General features: G+C 40.8%; 1 protein-coding gene across 8 annotated transcripts in view; it reads left to right on the top strand.

Annotated features, from left to right (window-relative positions):
• The window catches only part of LOC124997111 (transcription factor 4-like), a 198,916-nt gene that overhangs the window by 43,531 nt on the left and 133,881 nt on the right, over positions 1 to 21,504 (top strand). For all 8 annotated transcript variants that reach the window (XM_047570693.1, XM_047570694.1, XM_047570697.1 and 5 more), the window contains 2 exons: positions 10,560 to 10,615; positions 11,088 to 11,163. In XM_047570693.1, the coding sequence (XP_047426649.1) occupies positions 10,560 to 10,615; positions 11,088 to 11,163 (132 nt within the window). The remainder of the gene's footprint in view (positions 1 to 10,559; positions 10,616 to 11,087; positions 11,164 to 21,504) is intronic.

Raw genomic sequence — 21,504 nt, 5'->3', positions numbered from 1 at the left:
TGTGTAGGATTTGGACGTGTTTCATTTCGAGGCTGCAACCACTGTTGAATATGTCAGTGCATCCCAGTGTGTGCGTTCATCCCCAGTCATTGCAACATCCACTGGCATGCAGTCTTCGGAAAGATTAGGGAAAGAGTCTGAACCTGATAGTCCAAAGTGTGGGAATTACTAAGAACAGACGACACAACGAGATTCAATCTTAGTGAAAATAAAACCAGCTACAACAGGTGCATAAAACCTTGCATGAGCCTCTCAGCAGCAGTGTTAGTATTTGGATTATTACTCTGATACTTGTCCGATTCTTGGTTGGTGTTCAGTGCCACAGAAAGTATGACGATGGATGTGGAATTGCTCCAAAAGTGAAGCCAAAGCAAGTAGAGCTCCCCCTGGTGATGGGCTGTACTATAGGTCATAAGCTCCACCTCCTTAATGGTAGTGGATGGGCCAAACTAAAACACTAAAATACACATCTGATATATATATATATATAAAACAATGTTATTACAATGTTGTTACAGTATAATGCTCTATTATGACTACCCCCTAGAATAGATTCTAAAGTGACATGGCAAAAGTCGGAAGCAGTTCATTTCTTCACATGTACTGTCAGCCTTTAAAACTAAATAGATTTCCATGATTTTCCCAGATGTCTTGAGAGTCCAGCTGCATTTCCACTTAAAACCAGCACAAGCAATTGAAGCTAAATCATACTAAACACAGCCTATGCTAATTAATTAGGACAGTTGGAGATGAAGATGGAGATGCCAAATCTTTTAATATCTTGTTACCATAGCAACGGACACAGAGAGGATGCTAATTCGCTAATTGCTAATTGCGAACTGCCTTGCTCAATGTAATATAGATTTTTTTTGTATTTTTTTTGTATTTTTTTATATTCTATTTTTGCTCCACCTATATGTGCACTGTGTGAACTGTTTGTGATGTTAAATGTTGAATGTCTGCTGCTGTTGACAACGAGAATTTCCCCCACTGTGGGATGAATAAAGGCATATCTTATCTTATCTTAATGTCAGAACGTGATAAAACAACACCTTTGCTAACTTTAGTCTCTGTCTTCAGATGAAGTTTTAGTCTCAGTCACATTTTAGTAATTTTTATCTTTCATAGTTTTAGTTTTAGTCATTCCGCCTTTGTAAACTATTATTACACTTAGTGAAACTGCAAGTGACAACATTAATTTTGGCAGTCATTTTATATGTCATCTTGAGACAAAATAGTAATGAATGTTTTGAATGTTTTTCACTTCTCACCAGTCACTTTAGCAGAAATGTAGCAGAAATTTAATTCAGGTAAGAGGCTGTACCAAGTCAGATATCAGACTATAGTGATGTCCTTGATCATTTGATCAACGATTCATTCTAGGAAGTATATTTGTGAACAGTTTCAGTTTGCTAAATGCTAATGCAGCCAAGAAAAAGTCAGCAGAGGGCAACGGAAGGTAATAACTTCATGTAGTGCAAAATCCACAACTTGAAAAGTACTTAGTTGGGACTAATTTAACTTTATGGTCAGCTTACTCACCGTGCTGGAGGTTGCACAAATACCTTCAAATGCTGTATTCTTCTCACCTAATTTGTAGCCACAGGGCTTGTGGCAGCTTGCTAGTTTTGGCAGGCTAGCCTGAGCCCTGCCTGAGATCAGATAGGCTAACACCTCTTATCTAATACAGTGACTGCACATTTTGGAAAGCAGTCAGCCCATATGAAGAGATCATGTGCTTTGAATGTCTGACATTCAAATAACATCTCATGGCAAATAACATTCTAGTCTCGTGTGGTCTCGTTAACAGAAAAAGGCACACGTTTCGTCGTAGTCTTCATCATCAGATATTAGTTTTAGCACAACAGTGTCTCTTTTGTGATGAACTGTACTGCATGAAAACTGAAGGATTTGCGGCAGTATTACTTCATTGGACCAGCAGAGTCCATTAGATTCACCAGTCCAGCTGTGGAGACTTTCTTATACTTTTATAATTGTTTTATATTTCAAAAACAAAATTGGGGCTGCATCCTATCCCAGCTATGACTGGGTGAGATACCAGATGCAACCTGGACAGGTCACCAATCCAATATGGGGATAACAAAGAAAGACAAACACTCGCACCCTTGTTCATTGTGTGATCCATTTTTTGGAGGCTGTTATTCACTTTTATAAAGCCACTTTAATCCTTACTTCATCTAAAAGTATTGTTTTACTGTTCAAATTAAAAATAATAGAGCAAATGATAGGTAAGCAACAGTTGGAACAGTTTTGTGACCTGTGGACATTTCTCTCAAGAAAATGTTCTCAAATCGATGAAGCTCGATCAGGGATGGAGTGAATGCTCCATCATTTGAAATCTATTCTTGCATCAGATACATGTTGTTCAGTAGTCGCCCCGATGATGGTCATTCTCGTCCTCTCTGTGTCCGTTGCTATGGTAACAAGATGTCAAAAGATTTGGCATCTCCATCTTCATCTCCAACTGTCCTCTCCATCAGAGCTCTGTATCCACGGAGACGGGAGGAGAGTACCCCCCCCCCCCCCCCCTCTTTTTTTTTTTTTTTTTTGAGCTCTGTGTAGCAAAGTTCAGATGGGGGTGCCATCTGCTGCCGTGCCTTGCTCAAAGGCTCTGCGGGCGGGCCCAGAGAGAGGATGTTTTCATCTTTATCTTGACATTATAACGCTGCTTCTCTGACCCTGATTTCCTAAATATTAGGAAGAGGAGGAAGGAAGAAAGGAAAGACAATGAGAGATGCGAGGAGCGAAGGGAACAAAGGCGAGACGCAAGATTGAAATGACGAGGAGAGAGAGAGCAGAGGAAGAAGGAGGGGAAAGAGTGGGAATAAAAAAGGGACTGAATAGGCAAAAAGAAGGAGATTCAAGGAGAAAAGAAGGGAGAAGATAGGTAAAAGGAAACAGAAGAAAGAAGTGAAGATGAAGATGAGACAATGACAATGGATGAGATGGAATGTTGAGCACAGAATTATAAGAAATGGAAGTAAGGAAGGGAGCGAGGTGAGCAGAGGAAAGAAAGAATGGAGATGGGACAGAGCGCTTGAATGTAACAAAACAGGACACGGTCCACTTCCTTCATTACATCACTTCCTCTAGTCCACTCGCACACACACAAGGCAGAGGGGTGGGGGGTGGGGGATAAAGCCGCTTTAAAGGAGAAGATGTAGATGTAATCTGACTTAAATCTCACTGTCTTACTTTACTGTGTGTGTGTGTATGTGTGTGTGTGTGTGTGTGTGTGTGTGTGTGTGTGTGTGTGTAATTAACCAGAATAATAACGTGTAGCTCAGCGAAAGTACAAGAAGCTTCCCTTTGTGTTATATAAAATGACAGAATTAGATCTGTGTGTCTGACGTCCTTCATGTTTTTACATCACCCGCCGCCACCCTTTGGCTTTGCTTTCATAATCTTGTGATCTTTTTTTTTTCTCCGCATCACCTCCTCTCCAAATCACCTCTCTCTCCTCTCCCCGTTTCCTCTCGTTAATTGTTTTCTCCATCGCTGCCGTGTTCTCTCTGTTCTCCGTTCTCTGTTCGTGCCTCATCTCCTTGCCTTTTTCCTCCCCTCTCCTCCTCTCCAGGGTTCCTCCTTTCTTTACTTTGGTTTTCCTTCCCTTGTTAATTTCTCCTTCTTTCCTTTTCTCTCCGTTATCTCTTCCCTCCTCCCCTCCCCTCTTCCCTTCTCCTGTGCCCTGTCAGTTTGTTAGTTCAAATAACAGTTGTTTTATCCGTCACACTTATGGATTTTAACGTTACTTTTTTGTTAATTTTACTCACATTGCACTGTGACTGACCTATTTTCTTAATCTCTGCATGTTTACTGCTACAGTTCTTCCTCTGTTTGACTTTTTCTCCAATCCTATGAATTACACAAGGCCAATACTACAGTGGTCACTAAAGTCCTGATCACAAGTTTGGGATGAAACATGTACAATAATTAAATAAGGTCAAACTTATTTACTGAGGATAATTGGCAGAGTGAAAATCATGCTCTGAGTGAAGTTGAAGCGGCAGTTGAAAGAAGATTAGTGTTGCTGGAAAGAAACAGATGTACCTGAAGCTGAGACCGAACAGAGCTGAATAGACAGTTCAATTAAAGAAGTGAAGGTGTCCTCTAACAAGTATTGAAAGAAGTCAAAGAGACAGCAGGAACTGGACTGCTCAAAGAATGTCCATTTCATAAAGAGTTTCTGTTTAAAAGGTAAAACATAGTGGTACCTCATAATAAAGGTCAGAGGATAATTGAATGTGTTGCAGTACGGTGGAGCGGTGGTGAACTCTGTCACTAAGAAGTTGCTGTGTTGAACCGTCCTTGTTTGCGTGTTCTCCCTCTGCCAGCGTGGGTTTTCTCCAGGTGTGCTCCCGCTTGCGACCACAGTCCAAAGACATGCTTGTTAGGTTAAATTTTTTATTCTAAATTATCTGTGTTCGAAAGAAAACCAGTGTCAACTGAGACATCCTACTATAACCCCTCTTTAACCCTCTAAGACCTAAACATCTGCCTGCGGATAGAAAAAAGCTTGTGGTATTTGAATTACTGTAACTCACCGATGGACAGAATTCAAGGGTGTCTGAACGCTGGGAAGTATTATTATTATTATGGTAATAATGATGACGCACCGCTGCTGTCGGCTGCAGGTTGGGGAGCAACGCAAGACCAGGGACACCCAGGAAGAGAGAGTTGTTTGGGAGGAATCTGTTGGTAAAAATGAAGTTAGTTATACCCTTGAGATGTCATAAAGTTTGTCCAGACAAAAGCTTTGCACTGTTCAGCCACACTTTGAATTTTGTCAATAGCGCACACCATTGTGAGTCGCGGTAATTCAAAAACCGCAAGCTTTAACGGATTGCCGGCGATTCGTTCGGTTCTGAAGGGTTAAGGACAAGATGGAGATGATTCATTGGAAGCCTGGTAACACTCCATTTGGATTTCATTACGGGCTTGTTTCAACTGATACAGAGATGAAAATACCATTGCATGCAATTGGATAGTCCTACAACCAAACAAAGTTCTTTTTGTGTTTACACAAATTCAACTCAATGGTGCTCAAATGATGTATATCACCGTTCTTCTCTGATCTCTTTTCTTTCCATCACTTTATCTTTGATGGAGCATAACCATTTCTCAACGGGCCGTTTCAGACCAGCTCTCCACCACAAAAAAATTGTGGGTTGCGGAAGTTGGTTTGACCTCCAAGCTAATTCACCTGGAGGACATTAGCTGAACTGCATATATTGAGGCAATTGTTGAGTTTGTTCATAAAATTATTTCACAGTGGCAAAAACCACTATTAGGGGTTCAGGCTTGATTTTCATTTGGAGGTACAGCTCTTACATTTTGAGTCAGTTCCAATAAGCTCATTATGAAAGCTGCAGTTGTTACACAGGGAAATGTAGTGTTTGAGATGTTCCCTGTTCGGAAGCAGAGTCTGGCTAGAAAAAAAGTCTCCAGAGACTATCTTCAGTTAACACAAAGGTCTCTTTTTTATCATCTGTAAATAACACATTGATCTTTTTTGTGGTGCTGTATGTTGTGGAATCTTTGAGCAGAGCTGGGGCCCCTATGTCAAACCTTGCTGGCAGTTTTTACTTCATAACAAAGAATAATAACGGTGTAAGTCTTTTTAGGAACATTTCAGCGAGAGAGTGTGTTTGATTTTGAAGCAATTAAAAAATATCTCAGCAGATCTGATTACTGTGCCTGATCACCGCACACTGTTTGACATGTGTATGTTGGGGGCTGGAGCAGGCCTGCAGTTAATTAGAGAGTTTGGTTGGAGACCAGATGAGAACAGTGGGGCTATAGAGCTCACACAGGTGTGCACACACACACCCACTCACACACACACACACGCGTGCTTGATGTTCTCACAGCATGACCACTGTCCTCATTTCTGTCAATCAGAAGCCATTTATTACAATCATCAACATGTGTGTGTATATCTCTGTGTGTAATAGTCTTCAATTGCCTACATGGTGTTCTTGTCCTGATACAGTACAGTAGTCTGTACACAACTCGTTTATTAAAAAAATTAACAGTCAAGTCGTGGCTGTTGACCTGACTTTTTCCATTTTGTACACTCTTTTTTACAGACTTAATAGTCCCTACTGTCTGCCATTAATTGGCACCTACGCTACATTTAACCATTTCACTGCTAGGCTTAGATAGTTAAGGTGTAAGGTCGGAGTTAGGATTCAGTGGTGCACTGTGGACACACCTATCCTTTCATGTACTTTCATTATTAAGCCCAAGCAGCTCTCTCTTGTGTTGGGTTCCCTCAGTAGTGGTTTGTTTGAAGAACTTTGATTGACGCAGTATCCTCTGTAGAGCTGACGTTGAGATGTGTCTGCTATTTGAACTCTTGAGAGCATTGATGTGGGCTCCAACCTGAGGGTTCTGTTAACGGCTGATTACTGAGGCTGGTGACTCTAATGAACGTATCCTCCTCCAGCAGACGTAGCTCTTCGTCTGGAGATGACTAGAGGTTGAATAACCCTTATGTCTTTAAATAATGATGGACAGTTGTGTTTCTGTATGTAGTCACCATAATAGCGATTACTACAGTTGCTGTATACCAACGTTACCTTGAGGTGCGTCTAAAAAATCAAGATACCCTTCAGACAGAATATGTTTCACATATTCAAGGCTTAAACAGTCACCAAGCTATTGCCGGTCGTAACGTACCGTTATCAAGGTAAACAGATATATATACCTTAATCAGCCATAATTTTATGACCACTTCCCTATCGTGTAGGTTGTCCTTGTGCCTCCAAAATTGTTGGCACTCATCCGACAATAGACATGGGTCTATGGATCATCCCATAGATACTTGATCAGTTTGGGATCTAGTGAATTTGGAGATCAGGTAAACACCTTGGGCTGTTCTTCATGTTTTTTGAGGATGGGAATGGGTGCTTGAATCAAGGAGTGGCATTGTTATGAGGTCTGGCCTGGTCTAGGTGGGTGCTACATGTCTAAGTAACATCCACATGAATGTCAGGTCCAGAAGTTTCCCAGCAGAACATTCAACTGCCACAACATGGTTGGTTATTTACTTCTCGTCAGTGGTTTTAATGTTGTGGCTGATTGTTGTAAATGCAACAGTCTACTGGTTTACTGCACCAGACTAATGTCTCCTTGAGAGAAGAGAAAGAGAAAAAAGAGCCTCGTCATGGAAACTGCTGAGGAAATGAAAATGCTGCACAATAATCATTCTGTAACATGTTCATTGGCAGTCACCAAAACTGCCCAATTACAGAGGCTGGTGTCAGCCATGTCATTCTATGTTAATGTCTCTTGGTTTATCTGTGAGAACTCAAAATGGACTACAACTAAAATCCAATGACTTTCAGTATATTTGTCACTTGGTCCTAATTAGCTGGACTGAAGGCATCATTCATGTTTTCCATCCCCCATTGTCCAGACTTATGACTCTGTTGTGTCGAAATGGTTATAAAGTCTCCATGTTTAGGACTATCCTCCCGCCATACATGAATATAAATGCCTGCAAATTTCCCTAGCTGAACACTTCACTTTCATTGTTTGATTTTACAGTAAATCCGCTGCAGAAACAAAATTGCGACAAGAAAAGAACACAAATGTATTATTATGTGTTGTGTCCGTACACTATGTGTACGACGAGTAATTTAATATGATATAATAATATAAAGGCAAGATTGACTGGTCTCACATGCAAACACATATTTCATTTTAAATAATACACAGAGTGACTCAATGGTAATACTCGGGCACAGGCCTGGTTTTGTCCTCACAGATCTCACACACGCATACACACATCGGCTAACTGTATTAATAGGAGTCTGTTTTGTGTCAGGCAGGTCTTAATAGGATCAGTGTGAGAGACATGGGGCTGTCTGTCAGTCTAAGTTCATTAACTGATGATAGATAACCTGCTTTCTGTGTGTGTGTGAGAGAGAGGTATGTATGTGTACTTATAAGAGTGTGTTTCCCTGCTTGTGGGTAAATTCTCTCTCTCTCTCTCTCTCTCTCTCTCTCTCTCTCTCTCTCTCTCTCTCTCTCTCACCCCCCCTCTTGTGTAATTTATAGCCCTCAATCGGAGGCCTTATCAGGTGCAGGACACATGGATGCCTCCTTCTCTCCTCCTTCTCTCCTTCTCCTCCACATCTTTCAACTCCAGCACACCGACGTGCATTCCTCTCTTCTCCTTTTTCCTCTCCTCCCTCTCATTCAATCTTCCCCCCCTTGCACGTTTCAGTACAGAGAGGAGCTCCCTTTAATTGCTGTACCTCTCGTCCTCTTCCTCCCCATCTTCGCTGACACACTTCTCCCACATCTGGACAAACTGTCGTCAAACTTTTCTGCTCTACTTTTAATTCAATTACCCCGTCATTATTTGCTCGACAGAAATATACATTTATTACCAAAGTTGTTAAAATAGCACTATTACTGAATTGTGACACATTCTTATTTCAGATTTCTTAAAAATTGAAACATGAAGAACAGCACAAGGTGTTGACCTGGCCTCCAAATACACTAGATCCCAAATTGATTGAAGTGAGACCTACACAATATTAGGAAGGTGGTCATAATATTACGCCTGATCAGTGTAGTATGATTGTGAATCATATTTTAGTAGTGATATAGGCGAATCTGAGGAACCAAATGTTTGTTCCCTAAATCACACTGATCAAATGTGTTCCCTAACAATGTCTGTTACCTAAGTACAAACTGTGTGTTGCTTTATTCCTGAAGTATCTGACTGATTGAAGTGACGAGTGTTCTCCATATTCAAACACCTAAATGTATTCTCTCTCAATTTGCTCTCCAAATCCACCTTAAATCCATCCATATCCACAAATTCAGCTAATTAGGTCCCAATTAGCTTGATTCCTAGATCAAGCTAAGCCCTAGGTGCATGTTTCCAGATGAGGAATACCACATTTTTGTGTGTGTTTTCAAAGTATGCGTTTCTAATCCAAGCGCTCACCATGCGTTTGCTGCACGCGCTGCTCATCGAATATGTTTCCTCGTCTCGTACCGTCGCTGAGCGCGTGGTAATGCTTTTCAAATGCAGCCTATCCCTAATTTTCACTGCCCCCATTTATTCCATTCATTCCCATCCCATTGAACAATTACGTAGCCCAAAGGTGCTTTGGTTAAGGTAGCAACCGTTGGCTTCACTCCAAAAGGCTTTTTTTTTTTTTTTTTTGTAAGTGAACCAGTTTATTTCCATTGTGCAAAACACACATAGACAGTCAAACGTACACACTCGCACACAGATAAGCTGACATTCCAAATGACTCGACAATGAATGTAAGCTGCTCGCTATACACGCGCTGACACAATGGAGGGCCTATTGAAGAGAGATTTGTGCAGTACAATGAATGAGACGACTGTGTTTGTGACTGTGTGTGTGTGTGTGTGTGTGTGTGTGTGTGTGTGTTATTTGAGAGAGCAGCGTTTGCACATTTCATGCAATTTGGATAAACTGATCCACCTGTAAAAGAAATATATCATTTATTCCCTCTCCGCTGATGCTGATGTCTCTGAACCTCTGTCTTTGGGGAAGCCATGAACTGGTGGTTGGAGAAGCACTCATTTGATCCCCTCTATGTCCTTGGCTGAGGTGTCTTGGGCAAGCACCTAACCCTCTTCAAGCTGCTCTCTGGGTGCCTTGTATAGTTTTACCCCATCCTCATAGTGTGGTCACTTGGATGGGTAATTGCAGAGGACAAATTCCTTGTATGTTTGAACTCACATGTCTCCATATTTCCATCACAATAGTGTGTGACAACCAGAGGACAATCATCTCTCAATTTTTTGATGGATAAGCCATGACACTGGCGCCCACTTATATCCCTCCCCAGGATGAGTTGACTCTCCATCTAGCACCATTACCAGGTCACCTGTGACCTCTCGCCCAGTAGTCTGACTTGTCAGATATAGCATCCTGATCCAGCGGGATTAGTGGTATGCAGGAGGCTTAAGAGACCATTAAATTTCACAGAGACACAATAAAGGCTCTACAATCATAATCAATAATGTTTAATGACACGGAGAATGGAGACACAGTGATTTATGCTGCTGTAGTTGATGTTACACACAGCAGAGTAATAATATCGAGTATTAAATCTTGTAAGTGCATGTTTAAGGTTGAAATGCATTGATGATGTGAGTGATTAAAATGCAAATCTGAATATTGAATGGGTCCAGTGCTGCAAGCGTGCACTAAACAAACATTAAACAACATTAAAAAAAGAAAACACGTGGACGAAATGCATTTTCTCATTTCGTTTGATGCACCTAAACTTACTGTTTGTTTTCTCGTGAGCAGTACACAGTGTTGGTTTGTTGGTTTCATTTTCAGTCGTGGTGATTGGGATTTCACTCTTTCTATTTCTATGCCTTACCTCATCCACTGCCACTTGCAAAGGGGATGCTTTAAAACAATCTCCCTAAATCGCCAACCCTTTAACCTACCCTAAACTGACATTCCCACTGTGTTGTCACATATTAATCTGTCTTCTCTTTCTCTCACTGCCCACCCCTCTCTGATGCAGATATGGAGGAGAGGACGAGCGCAGCATCATGGGCGAGTGGAAGTCGTTCTTCTAAGGTAACAAGTTACAGCATATTACAACATATTACAACTATTAGAACCTCAAAATTATAGTACAATTATACAAACAGTTGTCATAAGATAAAAAGCTTATGTTGAGTTTTGGGGCAAGCAGTAGCAAGGCATGAAAACTTCATTCTGAAATTGTTATAACTAGAGCGGTTTGTTCTGTTAAATGGTAAAATAAAATTGATCTACTAGCACCTCCAAACTCAAGCAAACTAACTTAATACAGTAGCTTCATATCTAATGTACAAACTTGCTCGTAGAATCTTCTCGTCACTTGGCAACACACTAAGTGTTAAACTATTAGATTGTTTGTGAACATCGGAGAAACTTGGATCAAGCCATTCAGCAGTTTGTTGCTAGAACCAACAAGTGTCACTTGTACAGATGATGCCACTGCTGTCAGTGACACCAACGCGGTGGAGTAAGGAAATATAATTCCCATCCTTGTCTCCCTCTCCAGAGTTATGCGGATGGGTCTCAGTACATGGCACCACATGACAGCCTCTCACCTCCGTACACCAACTCCAGGCTAGCAGGTACTGTGCAAGTTAACTTTGTGTGGGTTATTATTTCCCAGTCTGCAGGCTTTCCTGACATCAAATTTGGATTCGCTGCTTTGTTGGATAGTGTGTATGTGTGTGTCTGCGGAGAATTAGTGAACCACTAGCGTACACTGGAGGAGACAGGTCATCTGGCATGCAATTTCTCTCGTTCTCTCTCTCTATCTCCCTCTCTCTCTCTTGGTCCGCTGTGTGGAAAATCGCCAAGCAGTGTGTGCTCATTTACCCATGATGCTCTCTGCCTCTGGCTCTCTCCGATTTGGTGCCAGTTGTGAGCAAATGGCCACTGACACAGATAATCTGCCCCTCTCTCTCTGTCTCTCTCACTCACTCACACACACACACACACACACACACACACACACACACACACACACACACACACACACAGTACATGTAATCACTGAAATGCACACACACAAACACGCATTACACAGAGCTTAATTGCCTTTGACTGGATGCATCAAATATGGAAGATGTCAGCTCTCAGCTATCTGACTCCTCTTTTTCCATCTCTCTGTCCCTCTCTCCTATTCTCGTTTGTACAAAGTGAGCTCAAGTTTTTTTCTAGTGAAACTTTCTATTAAGTTGTCAGACAACTAAAACACGTGTGTTTTGAGTATTTTTTAAAAATACACCTTGAGAGCACATGTTTTCATTTGGCACAAACGTTCACTTGGATGGAAAATATTAACTGATTGGATTTTGGCCCCAGGAATTCATACCCTAATTATGAAAAGATTGCACAAGAATTTCTTATGGCATGAAATTATGAACTCGTGACATTGTATATCCAAATGGTCGAAGGTAAACCAAAAGGCTTATAGTACTTCCTGCTTCTTTTTCTACTTCCTGCTTCATTTTTGACAATGGCAACTGAAACTTTAATCAAAAATCGTTTGTATCTCCAAACCTCCTCAGTTAACCTTTCCTTGATATGTTCCATCGTTGGTAATCCAAAACATTCAATTTGAAAATTGTGGAGATGGAGAAGCAGCCGGAAACTGTAAAGCAGAAACACGCAACTACCAAGCAGACCAATCATAGCCCGCAGGTACGGCGTCAAATTGACAGGGAGGTATAAACTGAGCATTACAGTCAAATCATGGTGATCTTTTATTGAGAACCTTAAAAGCCTTCATCTCCTACAGTAATATTATATGAGTCTGAACAGAAAGGGTAGATGTTACCTGCAACTTGACTGATTGGCGGAGACATGCTCAGTAGGTTGGAGTAGGGTGTCAAGGGGTAGTGGTTCAGTCCCTGGGACATGGACCACATGCTCAAGAAGCACTGGTGTGTGAATGGATAGGTAGATGTGTCACTGTGACTGCAAACAGGTAGGAAGGCGCTATATAAATACGAGACCATTCACCATATGGGTAGTCAGTCAGTGTTGGATGGGCTTGAGGCTAGTGGTGTTTTATCTTCAGCAGCCAAGTTCTTCCACATTTTTTTTGTACACTTGACAAGCGTCATCAAATTCACCCATAAAAATATGAATTGTCAAAAACATCTTGATGGAAAAATTTGGCAAAATCAGTTTGATCCAGAAAATGTTCACCCTAAGAGGAAACAGCCACCAGGTTTCAAATGTGGATGACTGCATTCTATTTTTCTGATAAAAAGTGACCACAAGTGTTTTTTTTTTTAATTATCATTATTTATTTATTTATTTTTTTATTACAATTAGGTCTTTTTAATATACTCATGCAGTTTTAAGACCAAATGTCCATGAATCATTAATACTGTCTTGAAACTTATGTGAAATAAAATGTTTGTTTTTTTTTCTCTTCATTCTCAAATGAACTTAATCCTGATTGTGAATGCATGAGCAAAACAAAAGAAATGTAAAACTTCAGAGTGGAGGGTTCCTTGTTGGAATGATCCATCGTGAATGCGATGTGTTGTGACAGTGTTGTGATTATGGTATGTGTCTGCACAGGCCAAGAGGGAACCGACAACGCGGAGTAAGAAATGGAAATATTGTATTCTTCATCTGGCACACGGGAGCTGCAATTTACTTTGATAATGATAACGCTAAGAGACAGAGACAGCCAGGGATATGGAACACACACACACACACATCATGCAGAGTTCCATCATTGCCAAGACTTTTCAAGAAAACATGTTTGCTTTCTACTTGTGACTGTTCTGGTTTAATCATCCCTCAGTCCACTGGTCTGGTAAAATCAGATTGTTTTCAGTATTTGTATGAACTTTTCTTTCTTTGTTTGTGTCCGGATTGACACTGCACACGTCCTTTGGACCACATAATGCAATAGATACTTCCGCTTGGAGTTCATAATCCAGTTCACCTTCATGAATTAATGAGTACTTGCTTGATAGTTGATAGACTATCGGTTAAGGTTGGTGACCGCTTGTCCTGTCGTTGTGGGTTGGTTGCTATAGCTTTGTAGGTCATTTTTAATGTGATGTTCCATGGTTGTGTTGTAGCTACAAGAGTGATAGATGAGTTGCTTTCGACATATTTGTTACAATTTTACTGGCTTCATTTGGGACTATTTCAACTTCAGCGTGAGAAACAGTCTTTGATGCTACCTTACCTTTGCCAAACCACTCAATTAGTCCTCAGAAATGTAAACCTGCTTCTATTAAAGCAGACATTGATGTTACCTATAAACATGTATGTGCAGGTCTTTAAATGGAAACGTATGAGGGCAACTGGTGTGTGTTTCCATACCACATACGTACTACCCAAAAATTGTTCATACTGTAAGAAACATACTTAAGGGTGATACGTATTCCACTTCGTTTGGGAGTTCTTCTCAAAGATTGGTCAGAAATCGGAATTTGTCATTCCCGCCCTTTTCTGGTTAGCTAGCGATTCGCTATGTGACTTCTGATCTCTCCTAGGTAGATATTAGCATACCGTGTGTTAATGGATGCTGAATGAACTGCACCATGCAATGGACAAAATTTATGTCATTAACACTGTAAGACCTAAACATCCATCCGTGGATAGAAAAAAAAACAAACAAAAAAAAAAACTTGTGGTATTTGAATTACCGTAACTCACCAGTGGACAAAATTAAAAGTTTAGTTGAACACTGGGAAATCAAGCCTTCTGGAGAAAAAAATGCTGCCATTACGGTAATGATGACGCACCGCTGTGACGTAAAAGGGAGACCATTTGGTGATCAAATGGCACATGTCGGACCATCTAAACAGCTTAGTAGAACAGTATCAATACTGTTCACACCATATTTCAATCACCTGTGCACAACTTCTCTTTTCTACCCCTAATCCCTTGCATCTTGTGGTGAATGGCAGCAGCCTGTGTAGGTTACGCTTCAGACGTGGTGTAAACCGACGAAGAAAGAAGCACTTGTGAGCTCAGTGAACCCAACCTGAACATTTTGAGTGTGAACACAGCTTCCCTCCCTCTCTTTTTCATTCTCCCCTCTCTCCCTCTCTCCCTCTCTCCCTCTCTCCCCCTCTCTAACCTTGTCTGTCTTTCTTAACCCCCCCACCAACAGATTAGAGTGATGTTATGCTCTAGATAATCAGCGAAGGGATTAGTGTCATCTCAGTGACCCCACTAGATTAATCTGCCGCCACACACACACATGCACACACAGTGATCTAGCAATCAGAATCAGAAGATGTGTGTGTGTCTTTTATTCGTTAATGTGTGTGTAAATGCAAACTTGCTCTTACAAATACATATATATATGTATATATACAAGCGGCGCATGGACGCGCAAGTTTTTTGTGCGCACAAATTGTGTGCCTTAATGATTATTGGGTTGGTGTGTGTGTATTTGGTATTTTTTGTGTGTGTGTCTTTGTGGGTTTGCGGTTGCGTGTGAGTTTCTGTGCAAGTTGCCAGGTTTCTGTGTCAGTAGCCGAGTGTGTGATGTAAGCTTCTGTGTGTGTGCGCTTTAATGTGGTTAAACGTAGGGGTGCGTACGTTTCTGTCTGTGTGTGCTCCTTGTGTGTGTTCAAGTTCACCTTGTCGCTTGTTGTACCTGAGTGCGCGATGCCGCTTTCATTTTTATGTGACGTAGTTGTGTGCTTGTGCTTGCCTGAAGGTTTCAGTGTTCGCGTGTAACTATTCATTTTAACGTCTTTGTGTCAGACTGTCTAATGATAGCTTTCATGTTTAGATATGCTTGGACATCTGTGTGTGCGCATTTGTGTGTAGGCCTACGTGTTTAAGTTTGTGTGTAAAAGACCCATTGTGTTATTGTAGCTTTCATGTGTGTCTCTGTGTGTATATGTGGTTATTCAGTATATGCGCTTGTGTGAATACCTGTGTGTAGTTGCTTTGCAGAGCAGGTGCACCACCGTGATATCCCGCACCCCCCCCAACACTGTAACTGTCACCTACATAGTAAATGAGATCTCAGTGGTTTCAGCCTGTAAGCACATTCTTTCCTGTTATAAATAAACGATCTGATGCGACTTTAGGCAGATTCTGATGCGTTGCTGCTTCATTTTAGCTTCTACTGCTCTTATTCTGGCAGGCAGAAATTTCATGTGTAGCTGTGTCCCCAAATTTCCTCACAGTTGTGGGGTAATGCAAGGGTCTGTTGAGTTTTTACCTTAAATTGCGCAGGTTTGAGAGTATCATTGTAATAAAGGAGGCTCAACTTGCTTGTTCATTGCTATATTTTATTATTACTACCAAGTTTCTTTTGCGTCTCGAGTTTTTTTATATATATATGTATACCTAACTCAGGAGTTTTAAACGGCCAGTGAAACTCCACCAAAAGTGAAACCAGACATACTCAGGCTACAGGTGTTTCGGGTTGCAGCAATCCCAACAATCATACCAAGGTTTAACCCAGATTGTTTAAACTGACGCGTCTACAGATCTTCTGTTAAACCCCCTGAACTGCCCTAATGACCCATCGGGATGATCTTAATTAATATCAAACATGTTAAATATTTAGGATTTAAAATATTTAATTAAGTCTGTACTTTCACACAATGAAGAAGACAATATCTCTGCATAAATTTGGATATCCTACAACCAGTCAGATCCGTTCTGTTCTGAACAAATTCAACTCTGCTCCCCTCACATGACGTGTATGTCTGCATTGCTCATCTGTCCATCACCACATAAAGCCCACCCAAATGATTTGATTTTTGCCAAAAGCAAAATCAGCTCCCAAGAGAGTGACAATAGACCAGCTGTCTGCCACAAAAACTTTTTGGAAGTTAGCCTGACTTTCACGTTACAAGAACACGAGGCAGCTAATGGTGTTGTAAAGCTAGCCCAGCAGTTTAGACCAACAATTAGGTAGCAAACTCCTGAAGACGGGTATTAAATGTAACAGTTAAAAATCTCACTTCCAGTTCTCTCTGAAAAACAGCGACCTGAAGCCCTTGTCTTCTCAACAATTTTCTCACTTGTCTAATCTATTGCTTTGTTTTTCACTCACTACGAAGTGTTACAAAGTTGCTAGTTCTTTTTACGCACTGCAGCCTCTGTTTTATTGCCATCCATTTCCCTATCCTTTGAGATTAGAGAGAAGAACATCTCTGTCTCTTCTTAAATGCGTCATCTCATAAATCGGGTCAGCTTTTCTTACGTTTAATGTCATGTTTCCCATGTTTATTAGTTTAGCCAGTTAGCACGCCAGATCCAAATGCAGCACATCAGTGTGCATGTATTCATGAAGAAATCAAACATATTGACTTCATGGTGCTTAATGAATGATTAAGGATTCACCGATAATTGTGGACCAAATTTATATAATATGTACTGATAAATATCCAGAACCACCAATGTCAACCTGCTAATGTCATGAACGAGGACCTTTGAGAACCACAAATGTATGCCCACGATTAGCCTACATAAAAAACTCCACTAACCTAATTAATCTGTAACATGTGTAGGTGTATTTTTAACTTCATGCTTTAAGCTTTCACCACTGACGTATTATTCACACAGTGCTTTGTGCTGAAAATCATTTCCAGTAATGCGTATTCTAAAACGTCGCATTAAGCAGAACTGTTCGGTAAATAAAAGATATAAACTTGATGATCTTGGCTCCCTGCTCCTCCTTTCGCTGTTTGTGTTGAAATGCAGTGAGTCAGCCGTCTGTCTCACCTCTGTGTGACCTTATTAATGAGTGTTGAGCCACAAGGCTGGCCCCCCTCTGAGGAGGTCACATCTGGACACTTTATATAGAAATACATCTCTCTCTCTCCCTTCCTCCCTCCTTTCTTCTCACTGTTTCTTGTTCCAAATTTTGTACAGTGTTGGTTCCTTTAATCTGTCATGTTTTCTTTCTATCATTCTCATATATGTGAAGTCGATAAATTCTCTTTCTCCTTTTGATCTTCTACTTTATCATTGCTTCCTCTTATTATATTTTGTTTTATTCCTGACTACATTTTTTTTAATTTATTCCCTTCATCTGTCTGTTGACCCCTCCGCGTTCATCCACTCTCTATTCCATTTGGGCCAGGCTCTCTTGTCTACCTCTGTACCCAAGGAGTGCCTGACCTCAGCTGGGTGTGGTGCCAAGGTCGCCCCCCTGTCTCTGTGTGCTGGGTCTGGCTCTTTGTGCTTAGAATGTTCAAACAGAGAACGAGAGACGAAAGGTAAAGGAGAAGACGAGAGGAGAAAATGTGGTGGCACAAATTATCAAAATGACAAAAAAAAAAAATTGAACAGTGTTTTCAGGTTGTCACGAGACCTACGTTTAGTTCAGTCACCTGACATGAAGTTAATGCAGCTGGACTGGCTGAGGTAGCTATTGGGATACTATAGCGGATATATAACATCCAGGAATTGAATGTATTGGATGTGTTTAGCGACTATATTAGAGACTTATATAATCTCCAGAGGTGAATCACAATAGAGAATACGTAAATCCATGCAGCCAGATTCACAATAATAAAAACAGAAGAAGAAAATGATTAAAAAACATAATGAAATGAAGTATTTTTTCTTGTAACAGCTTCGATTTCCTGCTCCGCCCTTTACGATCTTCTTTCAATTGTCCCTGCTGAATGAAAGTGAACAGCCACCGTCTCCTGTTTTGAATGGATGTCATAAATTGATTAGTGCTGCGCCGACTTCAGTGCATTAACACAGACGCACAATGTAAGCCACTGCGGAGTATTTAGTATATTATTGTTTTGAAGGGGCTGTGTGTCACTCGTAAATTGTCTGTGTAATTAGATCTGACATAGTAATAATAGGTCTCGTCAAGGCGAGAGGGTGAAGGGTGGAAATGTGAAATGCGAAGGGAGCGGTTCATCGGGGAGCACTTCAGGGTTTCTGATTGGGAGATGGGGATGTCGTGGAGTCATTTATGAATAACAATGTTATGTTTCTTGAATAAATGTCAGAGTTAATTGTCACTTTTGGGAAAGAATTAAATAGGAGATTGGGAGCCTATAAGAAATAACTATACTATTAAATTTTGGGGGCAGGTGGTGTTCAAATCCAGGAACTGAAATCTTTGTGATTACCTGGATTTATTGGCAAAATTCACTCATTTCCATGTCTGTGCACATGGAAGCGTGTCCATACAGAAAACTGCATGTAGTCAAGAACGCTGGCAAAGTGAAACAGAACAGATGACCAAAAAAGTACCTTCAGTGCCAGTCCCAAAACCCATCGTTGCTGTGTAACAAAGCCCCTATAAGTAAGCGACACTAAAAAACTGAACTAACACGTGCGCCTTTAAAATTGTTGCATGTGTGAAATTATTCAACTAGCTAAAAAAAGACAACTGAAACGTCTACGATGATGCTAGCACCTAGTGGTGGGGTTTTTTAGATAAATGGCCGTGTCATTGTGCTGACAAAGCAAAACTCAAAACGCTACTAACGTGGTAACTAACACACAAGGGTATACAGGGATGAAGTACACATCAGTATATTCCCATGTATTCAATCATTAACCAAAGCAAACAATGGTTGCGCTTCCATCAAACTTCGAATATTATGAGAAGTTGCAGTTTACCAAAAAAAAAAACATTTCACATGAGCTATCGTCACGTACAGAGCAAACTGCTAAGAATCCATCACATGATTCATCTTTCTGTCCGTCTGTAACTGTCTGTCCACCTGTCTGGCTCTCTCTCTGTGTCTTATTTGTCTGTCTGTCCTATCTGTTGGTCTGTCTTTTCCATCCTCTGTCATCCATCGAGATGAGGACCCTAGAGACCAAGCTTGGGTCACTCATGTTACACTGTGCGTGTGTGTGTCCTTTATCTTTCTATCTCTGCATGTCTCTACTGCTATATCGGTGTGCACACATAGCAGTGTGTGTGTGTGTATGTGTGCATGTGGCATGTGTGTGTGTGTGTTTGTGTGTGTGTGTGTGTGTGACAGACTGTGAAATGGTGCGTAGTAGCACCTGGGCCCTTCAGTGTTGATTGATCGGCTTGGTCATGTGGAAGAGTCCCATCTGGCCAGCCACGCTACGGTGTGTGTGTGTGTGTGTGTGTGTGTGTGTGTGTGTGTGTGTGTGTGTGTTTGTGTGGCACAGAGAGGGAGAGTGCTTGTTTGTGTGTAAGAGGTGAGAGAGAGAGATGTGCAGCATTAAACAGTATGTTTATTGTGAGAGTGTGTGTGTGTGAGAGAGAAAGAGCTCTTCAGTTGGATCCCAGAGGCCAAAGATGAACTGTATTTTATCATCTGAGAGAGGCACAGGCTACATCCACATTCACAGCCTTAAAAAAATACTTTTTTTAAAAAACCGATAACGGTTGTTTCCATAAATAGTGCACTGGTATAAGGCTGTATTTCATGTTACGGGATCTTAATTTGACAGCTTCTTAATGATATTTAGACGCAGTGTGCCTGAAACGTCGTGACAAAGATTCAAAATCGAGGTGCTTAAAGAGGTTGTTATCCCAGGGTGGTGGTGATGAACCTCCAGCCCAACCCATCCAACACCACTGGGGTGAGCTCGACCACTGAATCAGAGCCAGACTTTGTCCCACAAAATCAGTCGCCAACCACACTAATGACACTGAAGTCGAATGGAATCAAATCCCTGCAGGCAGTGTCCATAGGAAAGTCACCCCAGTGAAGTGGAGGTGGTGGATAGTAATGTTAGAGGTATATGCAAACTGTTGGCCATGTAGTATAGTTTCACACATCAACACATTTGCATGAAAAAGGAACCTAAATTGAAGTGCATGCTTTTCATTTTGGCTGGTGGCAGACATCGACACAAAGTGGACGATAAAGCTACTTCATGTGGACTAAAAGTAACAGGTTAGTATGTTACACTAGCAGACCCTGGAATATTTCGTAGAGACACAGTCTTTCTGCCAGGTGTTAACTCTGCTCAAATCAATATTTTTATATTAATAGTTTGTTAAATGACTTTACATAATGTAGGAGGAGTTAATCAATGTGATGTTCTCACTAAAATGAAAATGTTTTTTCTATTTTAGCTTTAGTTTGTCCACCATAATTACGTAGCGCAGCAGCATATGTCAGCTATTGTGCCACACTGGTATTGTTTTTTAAATTTCTGCATGTTTTATGTCCATGTGTTTAATACCCCTCATCCTTTTTCAGCAGTCTTTTTTTTTTCACCATCATTATCATACTACTGTACCGTATTCCAGATATATATAAATACCAAAAAAAAAGTAACATACTGTCTATGCACAAATCACATATGTATCAGATTTAGAATGTTATAAATGTTGTGCTTGAAAAAATAATATTACTTTCTGTGCAGAATTCCATTTGTTCTGTGTCTGCGTGAAAGATTAGGTTTGAGAGTCTTCTATTTAATCGTGGAAAACAGAGGGAAAAGAAAAATGGATGTGGCGAGAAACTGAGACAGACAGACAGACAGACAGACAGACAGGGAGAAAGACAGAGAAAGAGACCGTGTGTTTTCTGAAACGAAGCCAACTGATAATTAATGCGTCTGACATCATGGTGCTCTAATTAAGCCTGGCATTCATTAAGCCAAGTAAGAGGGGGGTGTTCGTTAGTAGCTTTTTGGAGGGGGGGATTTGTTAAGTCTTCATTGTTACTCTTTTTAGACAATAGAGGAAGAGAGGTGGAAAAAGGAAAAAAGGCAAGGTGAGGGACAGTAGGACAGGACGTTTAGGTGAGGTAACTCATCTACTGGCAGCCATATTGGAAGTTATCAGTCGCGGTAGCCATATGCAAATGATTGTCCACGTTTCCAACTTTTCCATCTCAACAGAGGGACTTATTTCTGGACTAGAATCGGATTTGTTTGCTTAGGATGATAATGAAAGGAAGGACAGATCAGCTGTTTTATTGCAAAAATTTCATTAAACCTGTTAAATTAATTTTCTATTGCTGCTCTGCTAGCTAACTAGCTAACACTGG

The sequence above is a fragment of the Mugil cephalus genome, chromosome 19 (genome assembly GCF_022458985.1).
Source record: "Mugil cephalus isolate CIBA_MC_2020 chromosome 19, CIBA_Mcephalus_1.1, whole genome shotgun sequence".
NCBI lineage: Eukaryota > Metazoa > Chordata > Actinopteri > Mugiliformes > Mugilidae > Mugil > Mugil cephalus.
The sequence above is the reverse complement of the archived record's forward strand: the minus strand, read 5'-3'. Positions and strand labels throughout refer to the sequence as shown.